At 45.1% G+C, this 22,139-nt stretch overlaps 1 protein-coding gene across 1 annotated transcript in view; it reads right to left on the bottom strand.

Annotated features, from left to right (window-relative positions):
* The window catches only part of LOC109877717 (zinc finger protein 574-like), a 36,366-nt gene that overhangs the window by 13,608 nt on the left and 619 nt on the right, over positions 1 to 22,139 (bottom strand). Inside the window, exons 2-8 of the mRNA XM_031787153.1 lie at positions 20,640 to 20,797; positions 15,861 to 17,469; positions 15,423 to 15,661; positions 14,989 to 15,173; positions 12,223 to 12,306; positions 9,544 to 9,638; positions 3,726 to 3,874 (exon numbers count right to left, since the gene is read on the bottom strand). Coding sequence (XP_031643013.1) covers positions 3,726 to 3,874; positions 9,544 to 9,638; positions 12,223 to 12,306; positions 14,989 to 15,173; positions 15,423 to 15,661; positions 15,861 to 17,469; positions 20,640 to 20,795 — 2,517 coding nt within the window. The 5' untranslated portion in view covers positions 20,796 to 20,797. The remainder of the gene's footprint in view (positions 1 to 3,725; positions 3,875 to 9,543; positions 9,639 to 12,222; positions 12,307 to 14,988; positions 15,174 to 15,422; positions 15,662 to 15,860; positions 17,470 to 20,639; positions 20,798 to 22,139) is intronic.

A 22,139-nucleotide genomic window follows, 5' to 3' on the forward strand; every position in this document is an offset into this window, starting at 1 on the left:
AATATTCACATGGAAAAGTCCACAGACCCACTCCAAAAGGCTTTCGGAGCCATCATCGACTCAGTGGGTTTTGTCCAACATGTCTCTGGACCCACTCACTGTCACACTCTGGACCTAGTTTGTCCCATGGAATAAATGTTGTGGATCTTAATGTTTTTCCTCATAATCCTGGACTATCGGACCACCATTTTATTACGTTTGCAATTGCAACAAATAATCTGCTCAGACCCCAACCAAGGAACATCAAAAGTCGTGCTATAAATTCACAGACAACGCAAAGATTCCTTGATGTCCTTCCAGATTCCCTCTGTCTACCCAAGGACGCCAGAGGACAAAAATCAGTTAACCAACTAACTGAGGAACTCAATTTAACCTTGCGCAATACCCTAGATGCAGTTGCACCCCTAAAAACAAAAAAACATTTCTCATAAGAAACTAGCTCCCTGGTACACAGAAAATACCCGAGCTCTGAAGCAAGCTTCCAGAAAATTGGAACGGAAATGGCGCCACACCAAAAAACTGGAAGTCTTCCGGCTAGCTTGGAAAGACAGTACCGTGCAGTACCGAAGAGCCCTTACTGCTGCTCGATCATCCTATTTTTCTAACTTAATTGAGGAAAATAAGAACAATCCGAAATTCCTTTTTGATACTGTCGTAAAGCTAACTAAAAAGCAGCATTCCCCAAGAGAGGATGGCTTTCACTTCAGCAGTGATAAATTCATGAACTTCTTTGAGGAAAAGATCATGATATTAGAAAGCAAATTACGGACTCCTCTTTAAATCTGCGAATTCCTTCAAAGCTCAGTTGTCCTGAGTCTGCACAACTCTGCCAGGACCTAGGATCAAGAGAGATGCTCAAGTGTTTTAGTACTATATCTCTTGATACAATGATGAAAATAATCATGGCCTCTAAACCTTCAAGCTGCATACTGGACCCTATTCCAACTAAACTACTGAAAGAGCTGCTTCCTGTGCTTGGCCCTCCTATGTTGAACATAATAAACGGCTCTCTATCCACCAGATGTGTACCAAACTCACTAAAAGTGGCAGTAATAGAGCCTCTTGAAAAAGCCAAACCTTGACCCAGAAAATATAAAAAACTATCGGCCTATATCAAATCTTCCATTCCTCTCAAAATGTTTAGAAAAGGCTGTTGCGCAGCAACTCACTGCCTTCCTGAAGACAAACAATGTATACGAAATGCTTCAGTCTGGTTTTAGACCCCATCATAGCACTGAGACTGCACTTGTGAAGGTGGTAAATGACCTTTTAATGGCATCAGACCGAGGCTCTGCATCTGTCCTCGTGCTCCTAGACCTTAGTGCTGCTTTTGATACCATCGATCACCACATTCTTTTGGAGAGATTGGAAACCCAAATTGGTCTACACGGACAAGTTCTGGCAAGCCCCAAAATTGCCCTCGCTAGAAGCATGTGTTTCAGACATAAGGAAGTGGATGGCTGCAAACTTTCTACTTTTAAACTCGGACAAAACAGAGATGCTTGTTCTAGGTACCAAGAAACAAAGAGATCTTCTGTTGAATCTGACAATTAATCTTAATGGTTGTACAGTCGTCTCAAATAAAAAACTGTGAAGGACCTCAGCGTTACTCTGGACCCTGATCTCTCTTTTGAAGAACATATCAAGACCATTTCAAGGAGAGCTTTTTTCCCCATCTACGTAACATTGCAAAAATCAGAAACTTTCTGTCCAAAAATTACGCAGAAATATTTATCCATGCTTTGTTCACTTCTAGGTTAGACTACTGCAATGCTCTACTTTCCGGCTACCCGGATAAAGCACTAAATAAACTTCAGTTAGTGCTAAATACGGCCGCTAGAATCCTGACAAAAATTTGATCATATTACTCCAGTGCTAGCCTCCCTACACTGGCTTCCTGTCAAGGCAAGGGCTGATTTCAAGGTTTTACTGCTAACCTACAAAGCATTACATGGGCTTGCTCCTACCTACCTCTCTGATTTGGTCCTGCCGTAGATACCTACACGTACGCTACGGTCACAAGACACAGGCCTCCTAATTGTCCCTAGAATTTCTAAGCAAACAGCTGGAGGCAGGGATTTCTCCTATAGAGCTCAATTTTTATGGAATGGTCTGCCTACCCATGTAAGAGACGCAAACTCGGTCTCAACCTTTAAGTCTTTACGGAAGACTCATCTCTTCAGTGGGTCATATAATTGAGTGTAGTCTGGCACAGGAGTGGGAAGGTGAACGGAAAGGCTCTGGAGCAACGAACCGCCCTTGCTGTCTCTGCCTGGCCGGTTCCCCTCTTTCCACTGGGATTCTCTGCCTCTAACCCTATTACAGGGGCTGAGTCACTGGCTTACTGGGGCTCTTTCATACAGTCCCTGGGAGGGGTGCGTCACTTGAGTGGGTTGAGTCACTGATGTGATCTTCCTGTCTGGGTTGGCGCCCCCCCTTGGGTTGTGCCGTGGCGGAGTTCTTTGTGGGCTATACTCGGCCTTGTCTCAGGATGGTAAGTTGGTGGTTGAAGATATCCCTCTAGTGGTGTGGGGGCTGTGCTTTGGCAAAGTGGGTGGGGTTATATTTTTCCTGTTTGGCCCTGTCCGGGGATGTCCTCAGATGGGGCCACAGTGTCTCCTGACCCGTCCTGTCTCAGCCTCCAGTATTTATGCTGCAGTAGTTTATGTGTCAGGGGGCTAGGGTCAGTTTGTTATATCAGGAGTACTTCTCCTGTCCAATTCGGTGTCCTGTGTGAATTTAAGTGTGCTCGCCCTAGGACCATGCCTCAGGACTACCTGACATGATGACTCCTTGCTGTCCCCAGTCCACCTGGCCGTGCTGCTGCTCCAGTTTCAACTGTTCTGCCTTATTATTATTGGACCATGCTGGTCATTTATGAACAATTGAACATCTTGGCCATGTTCTGTTATAATCTCCACCCGGCACAGCCAGAATAGGACTGGCCACCCCACATAGCCTGGTTCCTCTCTAGGTTTCTTCCTAGGTTTTGGCCTTTCTAGGGAGTTTCTCCTAGCCACCGTGCTTCTACACCAGCATTGCTTGCTGTTTGGGGTTTTAGGCTGGGTCTCTGTACAGCACTTTGAAATATCAGCTGATGTACGAAGGGCTATATAAATACATTTGATTTGAGTTGTGGTTGCCATCCTGTACCTGTCCCGCAGGTGTGATGTTCGGATGTACCGATCCTGTGCAGGTGTTGTTACAAGTGCTCTGCCACTGCGAGGACAATCGGCTGTCCGTCCTGTAGCACTGTCTTAGGCATCTCACAGTACAGACATCGCAATTTATTGCCCTGGCCACATCTGCAGTCCTCATACCTCCTTGCAGCATGCCTAAGGCACGTTCACACAGATCAGCAGGGACCCTGGGTATCTTTCTTTTGGTGTGTTTCAGTCAGTAGAAAGGCCTCTTTAGTGTCCTAAGTTTTCATAACTGTGACCTTCATTGTCTACCTTCTTTAAGTTGTTAGTGTCTTAATGACCATTCCACAGGTGCATGCACGTTCATTAATTTGTTATGGTTCATTGAACAAGCATGGGAAACAGTGTTTAAACCCTTTACAATGAAGATCTGTGAAGTTATTTGGATTTTTACGTATTATCTTTGAAAGACAAGGTCTTGAAAAGGGACGTTTCTTTTTTTGCTGAGTTTACAAGGTATTCTACTATTACAGTAGCCATTTACATAAGGAATAACTACTATAGAGGAGGCGGACAGTGTACCTGTCCCATGGAGCGTCCCCGTCCCTGTCCCCGGCCACGGCCCACAGTCTTGTCCTCCTCTGAGCTGGTACAGCGCTGCAAATGGATGTCCAACACTGACTGGTTCAAGAACTGGGAGGAACAGTGGGGGCACAACACTGGCTCCTTATCTGGGGAGATGGGGTGGGCAGAATGAGTTAATTACTTACTAAATTAGTGTTTATCACATTCCAAATAGTGTTTCGAGAATGTACATGAAATCAATTGAAATACACTAAACATGGAAAGGACAGGGATGTATGGATTGAGTGTGTATTTAGACAGTCACAGGCCCTGGTCACAGGCCCCTCCTGTCCCTACTAGACGTCGGCCGATTATGATTTTTCAACGCAGGTACCGATTATTGGAGGACCAAAAAAAGCCGATACCGATTAATCGGGCAATTTTTTATTTTTTATTTGTCATAATGACAATTACAACAATACAGAATGAACACTTATTTTAACTTAATATAATACATCAATAAAATCAATTTAGCCTCAAATAAATAATGAAACATGTTCAATTTGGTTTAAATAATGCAAAAACAAAGTGTTGGAGAAGAAAGTAAAAGTGCAACATGTGCCATGTAAGAAAGCTAACGTTTAACTTGTTGGGGATAGGGGGCAGTATTTTCACTTTGGATGAATTGCGTGCCCATAGTGAACTGCATCCTACTCTGTCCTAGATTGCTAATATATGCATATTATTATTACTATTGGATAGAAAACACGCTGAATTTTCTAAAACGGTTTGAATTATGTCTGAGTATAACAGAACTCATAGGGCAGCATATCTTCCAAACAGGAAGTGAAATTCTGAATACATGTCTAATTTCAAGTCATCGCCTATCCACTTCCAAATAGGATATGGATCTGGTAGCACATCCTACGCCTTCCACTAGATGTCCTCATTCAGTAGAAAGTAGAATGGAACTTCTGGTGTGAACTTTGACCGAATGGGAGGGGAAATAGTCACTGTCCCGACAGAATGCCATTTCCCTGTGGCGCATTTGTCTGTGGGTGTCACTATCGTTACATTTGGCTGCAGATGAAAACGTATGCTCCGGTTGGAACGTTATTGGATATATATGAAAATAACATCCTGAAGACTGATTCTCTAGTTAGTTTGACCAGTTTATTTCGACCTGAAATATATATTTTTGAAGTTTTCGTCTGAGTTCTCCTGGACCAGTGTCAGCTTTTGGGTACGTGAGCTGAAAGTGCTAGCAAATGCAGCTAATTGGACACTAGTATTGGACATTATGGAACAAAACAATGATTTATTGTGGAACTAGGACTCCTTGCACTGCATTCTGATGTAAGATCAAAGGTAAGGGAATATTTATGATGTAATTTCGTATTTCTGTTGACTCCAACATGGCGGAGAAATATATTTACGTCTGAGTGCTGTCTCAGGTTATTGCATGGTAGGCTTTTTTCGTAACGTTTAAAAAAATCTGACACAGCATTAAGAACCAGTGTATTTTAAATTATATGAAGAACATGTATCTTTAGTCAAAGTTTATGATGAGTATTTCTGTTATCTGGCGTAGCTTTCTATAATTCCTCCGGATATTTTGGAGGCATTTCTGAACATGGCGTCAATGTAAACCGAGATTTGTGGATATAAATATGCATATTATCGAACAAAACATAAATGTATTGTGTAACATGTCATATGAGTGTCATCTGATGAAGATTTTCAAAAGGTTAGTGATTAATTTCTCTCTCTATTCCTGCTTTTGTGACTATATTTGGCTGGGAAAAGTGGCTGTGTTTTTTGGGGGGATTTGGTGGTGGTCTAACATTAGTATATGTTGTGTTTTCGCTGTAAACCATTTTTTAAAAATCAGACATGATGGGTAGATGAACAAGACGTTTATCTTTCATTTGCTGTATTGGGGGGGGGGGGGGGGGGGGGGGGAGTTCCCATAGGGGATCGCCTTGCCATTACAGGTTTTAAGTTCCTTGCTCAGAACATGAGAACTTTTAACATGAGTCTTCAATATTCCCAGGTAAGATGTTTTAGGTTGCAGTTATTATAGGAATTATTATTATAGGAATATTTCTCTCTATACGATTTGCTTTATCTTGTACATTTCATATACATTTGACTATTGGATGTTCTTATAGGCACTTCAGTATTGCCAGTGTACCAGTATGGCTAAATGCTATGCTAGCTATCAATAATCTTACACAAATGCTTGTTTTGCTATGGTTGAAAAGCATATTTTGAAAATCTGAGATGACAGTGTTGTTAACAAAAGGCTAAGCTTGAGAACTAGCATATTTATTTCATTTCATTTGAGATTTTCATGAATAGTTAACGTTGCGTTATGGTAATGAGCTTGAGGCTGTATTCACGATCCCGGATCCGGGATGGCTAGAATCAAGAGGTTATTAACCCACCGTTCCTAGGCCGTCATTGAAAATAAGAATGTGTTCTTTGTGACTTGCCTCGGTAAATAAAGTTGTAAAAAAAAATATATATATATATATATTTTAAAAAATTATGTAAAAAAATTGGCGTCCAAAAATACCGATTTCCGATTGTTATGAAAACTTGAAATCGGCACTAATTAATCGGTCGACCTCTAGTCCCAACCCACCAAAACACACACTGGGTTAGAGGGTATTCTATCTGTATTGTCATCCCTCAGTATAGGTTACAGTATGTGGCTTAAGGTAACTTCTTTATAGACACACAGACAGACACATGCACTACTGTTGACAGTCTAGATATTGGTGAACACACTCAGGCTCTCTGTCTGCTTCTGTGAAGCTAAAGGAGCAAAAGAAGAGGAGAGAAAACGAGAGAAGGTGCTGAGGTTTGATGTTTCCCGATCTTAGCCACCGGCATCTACAGTTACCACGGCAACTCCAACCCAGGGGAATCCTCCCTCCCGGCTGGAGCGTTCACCAGTCCCCACTGAGGAGCCCTCCGTTGAAACATTTAATAAGGATCCTCTCCATCAACAGAGCATTAACTAATAATCAATGGATCAATTCCAACCTATCACATCTCTCTCTCTCCGAGGTGCACTTATCTCTGACCCCACTGCACCGATGCTGTCAACGGCAGCCATGTTGCCTTGACGCCAGACCCGATTAAGATCAGCAGATATTTTGACCCATTAATTGGTGGGGTCGATTCGATAGACCAGAATTGGCAAATACCCGTTCATCTTTTAAATCCCCCAGTTTGGGAACATTTAGGCTTCCCAGTAGATTGCAGGGGTGATGGATAGAGTTGTGGATAAAACGGTAACACTAAGTCACCACGCGCAACAAGAATAGCCTATGTAGCTAACAACACTTCAAATATGTTGACACATTTACAGCAACATCAGTGGGCCCCAGTATACCAGAGTAAGATGGAAACGCAAAGAAACTACACAACATCGTCTTCCCTCTGCATTCAAGTAGCCCTTAGCAGCTGATTCTGACCGGGCCAAATAAATGACAAGAGCGATAGGTAGGCAATGGTTTATACTTTTTACAGCCTGGTTTATAGCAGCGGGTATGTGCCCATTCCCGGTGGTTTAGAATAAGGCTTTTTAGCAACTTGTGAAAGTGCTCAAGTCACGTTACGAACTTCGCTGTTACACCCATTTCAGCAAACAGGTAGTACCCGGTCTACATAGGCAAACCAAAGCAGAAGTTTTCAATGAATTGGCAAATGCACCATGCTGCACTTATAGTGACAGCCCATCACATTACCCCGGAGTGGGAGATGTACGGTGCTACAGACACGACCCCTTTATTACAGTCCACATCTGGCACTGAAAGAGGCAATGACATGGTGTGTTCATAACCAAGGGGGAAGTGACATACAACTGGGAATAATCCATTTGAACGGCACTCAAACAGGTAATTACTAGTGGGAAACTGGTCTATCATCCTGAGCATCCACTTCTCCCACCATGGTGACCTCTGACGTCACCTACTAAAGAAATTACCTCTATAACAGCATTTTCAGCAGTTAAATGCAACAACAAAACTATATTTATAAAAAGCAATCTATTAGCGTGGTTTTTTAACTATAATTTGTTTACAAGCACTATAGCTCTACTTTATGGTTGACACAGCTTGTTGGCCATTAGCCAATCCGTGTTTCTCAATGAGTTCAACTCACATGAACGCATCCAACTGGTATTTACGACTTCACATCTGGTAAAGTCCCACCTCAAACGCAGCATCTGAGTGGAAACGTGAGGCCCAACATAACAATCTGGTAACAATAGACAATGCAAGGAACATTGTGAATGGCATCTCATTTTCCTTCTGTATCAAAACTGCATTGGTTTGGTGAACCATTAAACCCCTAATTACTACTAAGGCGCAGGGATTACCACTGCATACTTAACATGGAAATCAGCTCCATGATTAGCAGCTTCACTAATTCACAGCCCACACATACACTAGTGCACATTACATATTTGATTCATTTTATTTAACCAGGAAGGGCTCATTGAGATTTTAAATCTCTTTTTCAAGAGCATCCTGGCCAAGATAGGCAGCACCAAGTCATTACACAATTACAGACAGACAACATGAAAAACTACAGATAATCAAGTAAAAAAAATATAAAACAGCAAATTAAAAACATTGACAGGTCAGGGAATCAGCCTCAAAATCCTTCAGCAATAATTTAAAAACACCAATAGGGACAAGTTCTTCCAGTTTAAAAGTATTTTGTAAGGCGTTCCAACCCAATGGTGCAAAGTACATAAAAGCCCTTTTACCAAATTCAGTTTGGACATTTGGAAAAAAGTCCTGTGAACGGAAAGTACTCACCACATTTCTGAACAATAAAAATGCCCAAATAAAATGGTAGTAAACCCAAAATGGCTTTGTAAATAAAAGTATACCAGTGACTGAGCCTACGAGTGACTAGAGAAGGCCAGCCAATCCTGGTATATAAAATGCAGTGGTGAGAAAGGGTTTTGCAGTTTAAAATAAATCTCAATGCTCCATGGTAAAGGGTGTCAGTTGATCTCAAACACTGAGCGGAAGCATTCATATATAAAATATCTCCATAGTCTAGTAAAGGTATAAATGTAGCTGACACTAGCCTCCTTCTGGCTTCAAAAGAAAAACAGGCCTTATTCTTAAAATAAAATCCCAACTTCAAATATCCCAAATATGTAATTTAAAAGAGAGGCCATTATCAAATAAAATTCCAAGATATTTATGAGGTTACAGTCTTAATCTCATTGCCCTGACAGGTAGTAATAGGTAGTAATAATTCTTGCTTTAGAAAACAATATTAGTTTAGTTATGTCAGTATTGAGGATATTCTTCAATTGACACAAGGTATGTTGAACAGTATAAAAATCAGTTTTCAAGTTCTGGAAAGCTTTTGTGTGAGATGACAACAATAAATAACAATATCAGCATAAAAGTGAAGTTGTGCATTTTGCACATTTTTGTCTAAATTATTTATATAAAATAGTGAATAAGTGGGGACCAAGTACAGAGCCCTGGGGTACACCATTACAGACAGACAATTTAACAGACATGAGCCAATCGAATTGAGTGCACTGAGTTCTATCAGACAGATAGTTAGCAAACCATGCAACGGCATGCTCCGAAAGACCTACGCTCGACAATCTCTGCCTCAGTATAACATAATCACTACTGTCCTTATAATCTAATTCATTATGATCTAAAAGGCTAAACTGATCCTAGATCAGCACTCCTACACAGACGCTTTATGGATACAGGCACTGGTCTCTCTTTCTCGTCCAGTGCTTATCAGACACACAGGGCAACTGAGAGGAGAGGGGAGGAGCTACCTTGGTGAATGAGGGAGTGCAGGTCCAGCTCCTTCCTGCGTTTGAAGGCCTCTCCACAGACAGAGCAGGGGAACGGGTGGCTGGTGTGGAGCAGTCTGATGGACAGAACACAATAAAGGGAAGAGAAAAGGGAAAGAAGTGTAAACAACAACTAATGTTAATAATACACTTCTGAATAAATTACTACAGAAAAATAATAAATGTTAGGGGTTTTTTTCAGAGCAAAAAATGAAAGAGGGGTAAAAACAAAGAGTTATAAAAAACAAGGGCTATTAATACAGTACTGCAATGAGCAACATGTTTTTCTTGGAAGCTGAGAAAGAATTAAAGCTGTGAGGAAAAGGGAAAAAAGGAGCAAAAGGAGCACCACCATCATCAACAATATGTGCAGCAGCTCACTGGTACTAATAACACTGCAGTGTGTCATTTGTAGATGCATGTAAGCCACGCTTCAAGGGCCCACTGTAATCCTCATCCACAGAGGAGGAATAACACACACAACCACATGCTGGCTATCACCTTAGTGTCACAGTATTAGGATTACCTCCAGACATGTGTGCTTAACCATGTTGTTAAGCCTTTTAAGGTTCAATACGGAGTCATTAGGTGTGTCATATAATACAATGGCTGCAGATAAACAGGTGGTTTCAGTGTGTGATGAGATATGAGAGCCTATGTTTATCCATTCCATAATGGCAGGATATAGCCCTGGGGAAGGAGAGGGAGGAGAACCACTGGGATGTATATAACTGGCTGGATCTGTGTTGTGTTTGATCACTAGCACAGTGTTTCCCCGCCCTGGTCCTCCAGTACCCCCAACAGTACACAGCTTCGTTGTAGCCCTTGACAAACACACCTCATTCAACTCATTGAGGGCTTGATGATTAGCTGACAAGTTGAATCAGGTGTGTTTGTCCAGGGTTACAACGAAGCTGTGTACTGTTGGGGCTACTGGAGGACCAGGGCTGGGAAACACTGTGGTGGTGGAAGAGTTCACCTAAACACATTTCTTCAGCAGTGGAGGTATTCAACTCTTAACTACAGTCCTGCAGTGTCATGGTTTTATTCTAGCCCAGCATTAATACCCTCAGATTCCACTAATCAACCCTGGCTAGCAGGTGTTTTAGTGCTCGCCACTAGCCAATGCATTACAAGCAGCTGAGTCAATGTCCTTGGCAACGATAAATAAATAATTATTATGAACTGCTGGAAAATACATTGTGTATTTACAATTTACATTGTGTATTTACAAATACATTCATGACTGATGATAGTGAATTTGTAAAGTACTTAACCTCATCGTTTAATATTAGATGGTAAACATAGTGTGTGTGCTGTGGACCACTTATAGCCCTATATAAACTGTCTGGTCCATCATCCCTTTGCACAGGGCTGACAATAGGAATCAATATTTCAGGCAAAGATGACCCTGAGAATTAAAGCTTCAGTCCAGGTCTTCACACCCCCCCAGTGTTCGCTAATGAGAGAGGGTGTAGGGATATGGACTGTCCCCTTTCAGAGAAGCTGGGACTTCCTGCTTCGCCCCAACTACACATTGACATGCAGTTCAAGGGTAACGTTCCATTCACTCCCTGATCACGCCCTCCTATTGATCCCCGGATCATTTCTCCTCCCTCCCCGCATCCCCCACCTCTAGCTCCTCAGCCTGTCTGTCTCCATCGCTTTCTCGTCCTACCCTTTATCGTTATCTTAATTTACCGCCGCCCGCCTGTCAATCATCGCTGGCGAGGGCTCAAGGGCACTGAGGCATCTCTGTCTCTATGTTAACAACTCTGTCTAAATCCTGTGTAGGAACAGGGCCCGGCCTGTGTAGGAACAGGGCCCGGCCTGTGTAGGAACAGGGCCCGGCCTGTGTAGGAACAGGGCCCGGCCTGTGTAGGAACAGGGCCCGGCCTGTGTAGGAACAGGGCCCGGCCTGTGTAGGAACAGGGCCCGGCCTGTGTAGGAACAGCGCCCGGCCTGTGTGGGAACAGCGCCCGGCCTGTGTGGGAACAGCGCCCGGCCTGTGTGGGAACAGCGCCCGGCCTGTGTAGGAACAGCGCCCGGCCTGTGTAGGAACAGCGCCCGGCCTGTGTAGGAACAGCGCCCGGCCTGTGTAGGAACAGCGCCCGGCCTGTGTAGGAACAGCGCCCGGCCTGTGTAGGAACAGCGCCCGGCCTGTGTAGGAACAGCGCCCGGCCTGTGTAGGAACAGCGCCCGGCCTGTGTAGGAACAGCGCCCGGCCTGTGTAGGAACAGCGCCCGGCCTGTGTAGGAACAGCGCCCGGCCTGTGTAGGAACAGCGCCCGGCCTGTGTAGGAACAGCGCCCGGCCTGTGTAGGAACAGCGTCCGGCCTGTGTAGGAACAGCGTCCGGCCTGTGTAGGAACAGCGTCCGGCCTATGTAGGAACAGCGTCCGGCCTGTGTAGGAACAGCGTCCGGCCTGTGTTTGGGTTATGTGTAGCACATCTCCTGTTCTCAGTCCAGTCTTATGCTCTACTGCCACTGTAAATACAGTACCGTGGTGTGTTTGTTTCTCCCTGTACAACAAGCAGGGTCCAATCAAGTTAACTTACACATTGAAATGTGTTCCTTGTCTAATCTAGTTCTGTGAAACAGGCCTTTGGGGTTGATTTCAACCTGCACATTTAATTGAGTCACAGCCCAGTCACGCCCGTACCTGTGCTCCTGCAGCTGTTGGTCAGTCTGGAAGCGAGCAGTGCAGTTGGGACAGGCGAACAGCTGGCTTTCTCCATCCTCCCCTCTGGTGTCCTCTTCTGCAGGGATGTCATTGACACAGCACAACATCAGGGGAAACAACTAACAGCCTGTCTCAATGTTAACGTAGAGACAAATAGCATTCCTGAATTTCTCCGATCCTAGAGAGCCTCAGTGTGTACAGATATTTGTTCCAGCACAGCATCAACACACCCGATTGTGCTGGAACAAAACCCTGTTCACGCTGTGGCTCTCCAGGACTTGTCTGTGGTGTGTTCAGAGATGTTCTCAGGGGATTGTAAGACAGGCCGGACGCTGTTCCTCTCAAATAAAACTGTGAAGGACCTCGGCGTTACTCTGGACCCTGATCTCTCTTTTGAAGAACATATCAAGACCATTTCGAGGACAGCTTTTTTCCATCTACGTAACATTGCAAAAATCAGAAACTTTCTGTCCAAAAATGATGCAGAAAAATTAATCCATGCTTTTGTCACTTCTAGGTTAGACTACTGCAATGCTCTATTTTCCGGCTACCCGGATAAAGCACTAAATAAACTTCAGTTAGTGCTAAATACGGCTGCTAGAATCCTGACTAGAACCAAAAAATTTGATCATATTACTCCAGTGCTAGCCTCTCTACACTGGCTTCCTGTCAAAGCAAGGGCTGATTTCAAGGTTTTACTGCTAACCTACAAAGCATTACATGGGCTTGCTCCTACCTATCTCTCTGATTTGGTCCTGCCGTACATACCTACACGTACGCTACGGTCACAAGACGCAGGCCTCCTAATTGTCCCTAGAATTTCTAAGCAAACAGCTGGAGGCAGGGCTTTCTCCTATAGAGCTCCATTTTTATGGAACGGTCTGCCTACCCATGTCAGAGACGCAAACTCGGTCTCAACCTTTAAGTCTTTACTGAAGACTCTTCAGTGACTGAAGACTCTTCAAGACTCTTCAGTGGGTCATATGATTGAGTGTAGTCCGGCCCAGGAGTGGGAAGGTGAACGGAAAGGCTCTGGAGCAACGAACCGCCCTTGCTGTCTCTGCCTGACCTGTTCCCCTCTTTCCACTGGGATTCTCTGCCTCTAACCCTATTACAGGGTCTGAGTCACTGGCTTGCTGGGGCTCTCTCATGCCGTCCCTGGAGGGGGTGCGTCACCTGAGTGGGTTGATTCACTGTTGTGGTCATCCTGTCTGGGTTGGCGCCCCCCCCCTTGGGTTGTGCCGTGGCAGAGATCTTTGTGGGCTATACTCAGCCTTGTCTCAGGATGGTAAGTTGGTGGTTGAAGATATCCCTCTAGTGGTGTGGGGGCTGTGCTTTGGCAAAGTGGGTGGGGTTATATCCTTCCTGTTTGGCCCTGTCCGGGGGTGTCCTCGGATGGGGCCACAGTGTCTCCTGACCCCTCCTGTCTCAGCCTCCAGTATTTATGCTGCAGTAGTTTGTGTCGGGGGGCTGGGGTCAGTTTGTTATATCTGGAGTACTTCTCCTGTCCTATTCGGTGTCCTGTGTGAATCTAAGTGTGCGTTCTCTAATTCTCTCCTTCTCTCTTTCTTTCTCTCTCTCGGAGGACCTGAGCCCTAGGACCATGCCCCAGGACTACCTGACATGATGACTCCTTGCTGTCCCCAGTCCACCTGGCCATGCTGCTGCTCCAGTTTCAACTTCCACCTGACTGTGCTGCTGCTCCAGTTTCAACTGTTCTGCCTTATTATTATTCGACCATGCTGGTCATTTATGAACATTTGAACATCTTGGTCATGTTCTGTTATAATCTCCACCCGGCACAGCCAGAAGAGGACTGGCCACCCCACATAGCCTGGTTCCTCTCTAGGTTTCTTCCTAGGTATTGGCCTTTCTAGGGAGTTTTTCCTAGCCACCGTGCTTCTACACCTGCATTGCTTGCTGTTTGGGGTTTTAGGCTGGGTTTCTGTACAGCACTTTGAGATATCAGCTGATGTACGAAGGGCTATATAAATAAATTTGATTTGATTCTAAAAACAATCAGGTAATCCAGGGCTGTGTCCCAAACGGCTCTGCATTCCCTACATATTGAACTACTTTTGACCAGAGCCCAGTGGGGACCAGAGCCCAACGGAGACCAGAGCCCAACGGAGACCAGAGCCCGGTGGGGAGCAGAGCCCAACGGAGACCAGAGCCCAACAGAGACCAGAGCCCAACGGAGACCAGAGCCCAACAGAGACCAGAGCCCAACAGAGACCAGAGCCCAACAGAGACCAGAGCCCAACAGAGACCAGAGCCCAACAGAGACCAGAGCCCAACAGAGACCGGAGCCCAACAGAGACCAGAGCCCAACAGAGACCAGAGCCCAACAGAGACCAGAGCCCAACAGAGACCAGAGCCCAACAGAGACCAGAGCCCAACAGAGACCAGAGCCCAACAGAGACCAGAGCCCAACAGAGACCAGAGCCCAACGGAGACCAGAGCCCAACGGAGACCAGAGCCCAACGGAGACCAGAGCCCAACGGAGACCAGAGCCCAACGGAGACCAGAGCCCAACGGAGACCAGAGCCCAACGGAGACCAGAACCCAACGGAGACCGGAGCCCAATGGAGACCGGAGCCCAACGGAGACCGGAGCCCAACGGAGACCGGAGCCCAACGGAGACCAGAGCCCAACGGAGACCAGAGCCCAATGGAGACCAGAGCTCAAAAGTAGTGCACCACATAGGGAATAGTGTACTATAGGGTGCAGTGACCCCCCCCATGCCTGACCTTCCATCGGGACCTGCGACGGCGGGATTTGGGCTGGCTGTGGGTGAGGCCGTGCCTCTTCAGGACACCCGGCTGGGAGAAGCGCTTGCCACACACGGAGCAGGGGAAAGGTTTGGTGCCCATGTGGGTCAGGCTGTGGCGCAGCAGGTTGGGAGAGGACGCAAACGACTTCTGACACACCTGAATTAACCAAGAAGAAGAATGAGATGAATTTGATTGACGGAAGCCCAGTACAACATAGCTATTTCACCAAGCACAAGAGCACTAAGATTTTGTCACATAGATTAAACAGAAAAATAAACATTAAGTATATAATAGGAAGCTGCTCCTAACTAACTCCTGCTACTTGTTGATACACAACTAGTTTCAGTCATTAACATCAATATTTCACAGCATTTTCAATAGAACACATGTCCAGTCTAGCAGTACCTTGCAGGTGAAGAGCTTCTCTCCGGTGTGGCTGAAGACGTGAGCGCGGAGGAACCCCCTGCGTGTGAAGGTCTGGCCACAGTGGGGGCAGACGTGGGGGAGAGGGGTGCGGGACCAGTCCTGCATCAGCTTGGCTGGAGGAGGGAGGTTGATGTCCGGTTGTTCCCCCACTACAATATTCTCCTCCTGCTCTTCCTTAAGGATGACTGGATTCACCTCTTTACCCTGGTCTTTGTTCTCTGCCCAATGAGGAGAGAGCATGGTCAGAAACTATTGACGGTCCGTCAAAATAACCTTAAACAATAGTGAAACTTAGCAATATTCCGTTTGGTTTGGAATCAGTTATTATTCTATTTTTTACAGCAGAGTTAAGTTTTCCCACTATGTTGAACCCAGCTGCCACTGGGTCGAACCCAGCTGCCACTGGGTCGAACCTACCATTGAGATCGTTGATGCTACGTATCCTGATAGCAGTTATTTTCGCCGGTGAGCCTGACGCAGCACTGGACGAGGCGGCAGGGGGGGACAGCATCCTCTTTGGGGCGCGGGGGCTTCCCTGGGGGGGTGTGGCTGCTCCTGCCCCAGTCCCTGGTTCCCCACGGTGCTGGCGTCGGTGGTAAAGGTACTGGGTGGTGTTCATGAAGCTCTGGCCACACTGGGAACAGTGGTGGAGGGGCTCGTTCAGGCCGTGCTTGTCCCTACGGTGGGCACTGAGCTCTGGCTCTTTAGTGAAGCTGGCTCCACACTGGGCACACAGGAAACTCTGGCCCTGGACCACCTTAACCAGAGCAGAGGTAGAAACAGTGGAAATAGAGGGGGTTCCAGCCCGGTTCTGCTTCTCAGTTCCATTGTTCTGGGAATCCACCACCCCCACTGTCTCCTCTTTAGACTCTTCCACCACCTCTTGCTGCAGTGTTAGTATTTTGTAATACTGGTAATCTGCATCCTGCATCTGTCCTCCCTGGGCCTGGGTTTGTGTGACCCCCTCCTTGCCTTTCTCCTTGTGCTGCTTGCGGTGGTAGAGGAAGAGGGTGGTGTTGAGGAAGCTCTCCCCACACACAGTGCAGTGGTGCAGGGCTTCCTTGAGGCCATGCTGGGCCTTACGGTGGGTGACCAGCTCAGACACCATGCCGAAGCTGGAGCCACAGTCCACACAAAGCAGGCTGGACGGGGGCTTGAGCTTCTTGGCTGCCTTCATCCTGTAGTAGTAGGACGTCTGCTCCTCCCCAGGGTTATCGGCTGGGAGGTCCTGGGAGGGAGCAGGGTCTGGGGGGTCCTGGGAGAGAGAAGGGTCTGGGGGGTCCTGGGAGGGAGCAGGGTCTGGGGTGTCCTGGGAGGGAGCGCGGTCTGGGATGGACTGGCTGTCTGGTGCAGACTGGGCCTCTGTAGATGAATGAGCTGCCTGAGCCTGGATCTCAGAGGCTTTAGATTCAGTGGATTCCCCTACACTCTCTGTTTCTGGCTCTTCCTCTCTTCCTTCCTGCCCTCTGTTGGTGGTGTTTGGCAGATACGTGTGATCCAGGGTGGCTGATGTGTCCTCTGCACTCATCCCATCCTCCTCTTTCTCTGCTGGCAGCTCAGACTTCACTACATCCTGCTGTTGCTGGGTTTGTTGTGACCTCTCCTGAGTCCTTCCTCTCCCTCTGCCCCTTCCTCCTTCTTGGTCATCCGGTGAGTTTGGTTTGTATGGTTCATCTGGACCCAGGTCCACCTCCACTTCCACTTCAGCCTGACCGTGCTTACCCCCTCCCTCTGGGGCCAGTTCTGATCCAGATCCAGAGCCGGTCTCTTCTGGTCCTGGTTGGGTGGGTCCTGCCTTGGTCTGAAGACACTGGCCATGTTTGCGGTGCTGCTGCCAGAGGATCAGGGAGTGGAACAGGGCATCACAGTCGCCACACTGGTACAGGATCTTGGGCGTGTCTCCTGAGGGCTTATTTGGGCTAGCCATGGCCAGACCGGGTGCACCAGAGCTGAGCAGCACAGACGAGAAACTAGCCTTGGTCTGAGGGGCAGGCGATGGAGCAATGGGCTCGGTATACACCTGTTGCTGTTGAGAGGGAAAGAAAAAGAGAATATGAGAAAATAAGACAAATCAGAAGCTGACCAGTCTGGACAATAATGAGTGAACGAAAACGCCAATATGTTTTGGTGTCAAATTGAAAAACTTTCCATGGCAGTACTGGATAGCAATACCATCACAGGCAACCAGGTATCCTAGCAGTTATAAGGTTGGGCAAGTAACAGAAAGGTCGCTGGTTTGAATACCCGAGCCGACAAGGTAAAAAAACTAATTTGAGTGCTGTACTACTATGGCTGACCCTGTAAAAGAACACATTTCACTGCACCTACGTACGTGACAATATTTTTGTTGTTGTTGTTGAAAAAGTCCATAGTCAAATGAAACAGGAACAGTGTTTTTGTCAGGCAGATGAGGGATGACAATAGAGGAATATAGTAATAGAGTATTCAGAGGACAGAGGGATCAATGAGAGCAGACAGAGCAGTCTTTAGATCAACAGAGCTGGGGAGGGAGGGTTTCTCTGAGGGGGGGGTAAAGGACTGAGGGGCAGGGCGATGATAAATACCACAGGCCTATCAGTTGAGTTCAGAGGGCCAGTCCGTGGCGTTTGAGAACTGCTCGTTGATCCATTAGGATGATAAGAACCATCAAGGTCGAGGTTAATGATGTGTTCCTTCAGGAGTGTCTTCATTCAAGCAGAGGCACCACTGTGGCTCATTCTGTTATTAGTAGCCTAGACTGAGTACTACCAGCTTGCTTGCTTTAGACAATTTGTTAGAGTCATTGTTAGAATTTAGTATATTTAATATAATATATATAATATATAATATATTTAGTATAGTATAGAGAAACAGACTGCTATTATGGATATATTTAAATCTCCATAGTCTTAGTAAATGTTTTTTGTTTGCTTGTTTTGATTCCGCAAACAAACTAAATCACCATTACAATAAATTTCAGTCATGTCTGATTTATTTAGTTTCATAGTAAATACTCACAAATCAAGAGTTTTAGCTCAGTAAGGGAGCTGAGTTATAAAACCAGACTATGTAATAGTTATAAAACCAGACTATGTAACTTGAACTGCCGCTGACACTGTTCTTATCCAACGTGGCAAAAACTAATCCTGCGGACCGTCCGGGGCTCTTGAAATAGTGTCATGTATGTGTGTATTCATATGTTCTTGATGAGAGAGCATTTTCAATGTGACGCTGGTGTTTGAGTCAGTCACCTAGAAGGACTTGAGACAGGAAACTGTGTCTACATCCCAAATAGCATTCTATTCCTTATAGTTCTCAACTTCTGACCAGGGCCCATAGGCCTGTTTGGTCAGGGAAACTGGCTATGTCTATGTGTGAAACTGGCTGTGTGTATAGAGGCCTGTATCATATAATGAATTGATTTAATTACCGATTCCAGAACTGGACTTCAACTCAGGAAGTGCACTAAAATATTACACATGGGTCAACATGTAATTAAAGTAACTGAGGGAGCACTCCACTTTGCTGAAGTTTATTTTTAATAACACTTCATCTTTCCCTCTTGGTAAGCAAGATGGGTAATAGGAATGTCATTAAATACATACATATTACAAAGTGGTTCTACCACGGTGTTCATTTTCCATCTTCCTTTTTAATGCTAAAAAGCAAAGCTTCTAATTTCCTACTAGGCCTCTTCCATGTAATTACAGTTCTCTGGATCTGAACAAGTCAAGTAAAAAAAAAGGTTTGGTATAATAGCAGCCTACATTAATTTGAAATGTAAACACCCCCTGTTTTATAGCAATGTCGCCTTTAATGTTACACAGAAATGATGATAATCTAGCTAATGAAGTCTGAATGGTAGTAATCAGGCAGCTGACGGCAGAGCAGGGGCCAGAATGCCATAAGGCACTTAGGTTTTATAGAATGTTTCCACAGCTGATTCGTCTGTGAGGAGGCCAATGAGCCATCCATCAGGAGGAGGCGTGGAGCTGACTGATTCATCTTTCACACTCCTTTTCTCTCCCCACTGGCAACTCAAGATGCTTCTGCCTGTCACTCATGACACCACGCTTTATGGTTCTGAGCTTGAGGAGACCGTCACCATGGGAGGCTGGGGACACGTTTCGGAGAGTGACGCTGGTAAACGTCACTCACGGTCGACGGCTCACTATTTTAAACCTCCGAGCACACTGTAGCTATCATTACGAGGTAGCGATACAGTGGAACAAGGATAGTGTTACTCCTTCAAATTACATAGTAACAGAAAAAGTATCTGTACATTTTAATATTATAATTCAATATTTGATGTAGAAAGTAATGTGATCTGTCATATTTTTATTTTATGCATATTATTCGTTTTTTGTGTACGGTGGTTTTTGAAATATGTGTTCTTGCCCAACTTGAATATTGCATTATCAATTTTTATCCCCAAAAATAAACAAAAAATAAGGACAGTGCTGGTCATCTAATTTCCCATTATGACTCAAAGAAAATGGAATGGAATGTTCTCACTCTCATGAACTTTCAGACATGCAGATATTCTGTAGGACTTCTTTGTAGAACTGCCACTTAACGCAGTACAACATTTGGATGAACTGTGTCTCAAAGGAATACGTCTCAGTGAACTGAAAATTCCTGGTTATGCAGGTCTTAACGGAGGATCTAATTCCTTTTGTACTGGGTAAAATGCAGTGCAGTTTTGTAGGCTACAGTGCTTATCAGAGTCCAAAACATGTACGTGTCTGCACAGCAGTGTTCTAGAGTATTGGACTGTTGGCTTTCATTTTTTAATTCTCAGCGTGGCTCAAGCTATTTTTCAACCGTCACCACATTCAAACTGGAGCCGCATTGGTTGGGAATTTTGAAGGAGTCGGGTCGGGTTGTGCCTCCCCCACAGACGGACCGCCGGACTATCACGGCTCTGCGCGTGTGGACTGTGAATTACGCTTCAGCCTCACAAGGCTTTCCAATTCGCATGGGAAACATTGAGCACAACAATGGCGACACTATGAAATGTACACACTACTGCATTAATAAAATGTAATATAACAATAACAATAATATATGACATTTAGCAGATGCTTTTATCCAGAACCATTTAGCCTAGATGTGCAAAAGATGAGAGAAGATTAATAAAACTTGATTGTTTATCAATGTTCTAGACCTAGCCTATTTAGTTTAAATGTCCATGGAGTTTGAAGCTTCCACTATTACCTGAGTCTGTAGGAAGGGGATGGAGACAGGGGTGGGGGCCCCACTCCCCATGTTCTCTGTGGTGCAGGTCAGCTGGTGGGCCAGCACCTCCTCCAGGGTGTCAAACTCTTGGTAGCAGGGGAAGCACATGTACACAGCGGCACTATCCATCGCCATACCTGCCACAGGGAGAGAGAGGAGATCTAGACCAAAACAGTGCATTACTGATCATATTCAATTCAGGTTGGGTGTTCTGTTTTATGTTTGCAAGCAGCACATGCACTCAATTATTAGCCTACAATATAGCCTAACTAATATGTTATTAACATAACCTAATGTAGCCTATCCCCCCACCAGCTGATGCATCCAAATATCATTATATTTCATTGTAGACCGATTGAGAATGTGTTGTATTACCCAATGTATAAATGCTTGCAAGTCCTCATTTAAAATGGGAACGATGTAAAAATGTTTGATTGATGTCATGTTGTAAACATTGCCCTCTACTGATGGAAATTAGTATCTTCACGTGTGCCTGGGCTTTGGTCAGACAGGAGATTTGAACTTTCAGACAAAATGGCAGTAGGTAATTGTTATTTTGTCCACACTTGGTGCTCCTAAAGGGAGAGAATGTGTGTATATATATATAACAAACAAAAAATACAAAAAAGCAGTAAAAACAAAAAAAAAGAAGCGATTTTTGTCCCCCGAAGAGAGTGGATGGGGTTAATTAAAAAATACACTACCTCCGTTTTCGTCCTCATGCTAGCTAACAGTAGCCACCGCAGCCAATTTGGAATGGCAGTGTCATTCAGTGGACATGCCATTCCATAATAGTTGCGGTGACTACTGCATAATTTCTATCTTCTCGATGGAGCAGTGTGAATAAATGTCAAATTTGGAGTAAAGTAGCATATCACATCCCTGCATTGAGGTACGTTTTCCGACCCATAACGTGTGCTGGCTCCAGTGTCTTAATGTAACCATGATTGCGTTCTGACCCCAGTGCAGCCATGTAAACATGTGGAATGGTAGAGTATCTTCTGGCAATAATAATATATTCCACAATGGTACGTGATTAGGTCATGATTGTAGGCTAATATACAGCCTTATAATTTCCCCTACAGAACTACAGAAAATAACATGCAACACAATACGACAAACAGCTAATACCATTTAGTGGAATTGTGTACTGACATTAAAGTACTGCACATTGCAATACGTTCACAATAACTTCTGTCATTACAGTACAAGTTAGTGAATGGCGCCAAATGAATGCCAAAGGTGATCCAGACAAATCCCGGAGGTCAGCAATTTAGCTGTTTGCTATGTTGTTACGGGGCGGCTGACTCGCTGGTGGCACTGGCAAGTTTAGATTGGGTTTAACTAGCTTAACCAACAAACGTTACTAGTTAGCTGCATGTTTGTAGGAAGATAAATAACGTTAGCCTTTTATGTATTGACTGACAGCTAGCTGCTAGCTAGCATTTCCGCGAACAAACAATGCAAGCAACGTTAAGC

The sequence above is a fragment of the Oncorhynchus kisutch genome, linkage group LG13 (assembly GCF_002021735.2).
Source record: "Oncorhynchus kisutch isolate 150728-3 linkage group LG13, Okis_V2, whole genome shotgun sequence".
Classification (NCBI taxonomy): Eukaryota; Metazoa; Chordata; class Actinopteri; order Salmoniformes; family Salmonidae; genus Oncorhynchus; species Oncorhynchus kisutch.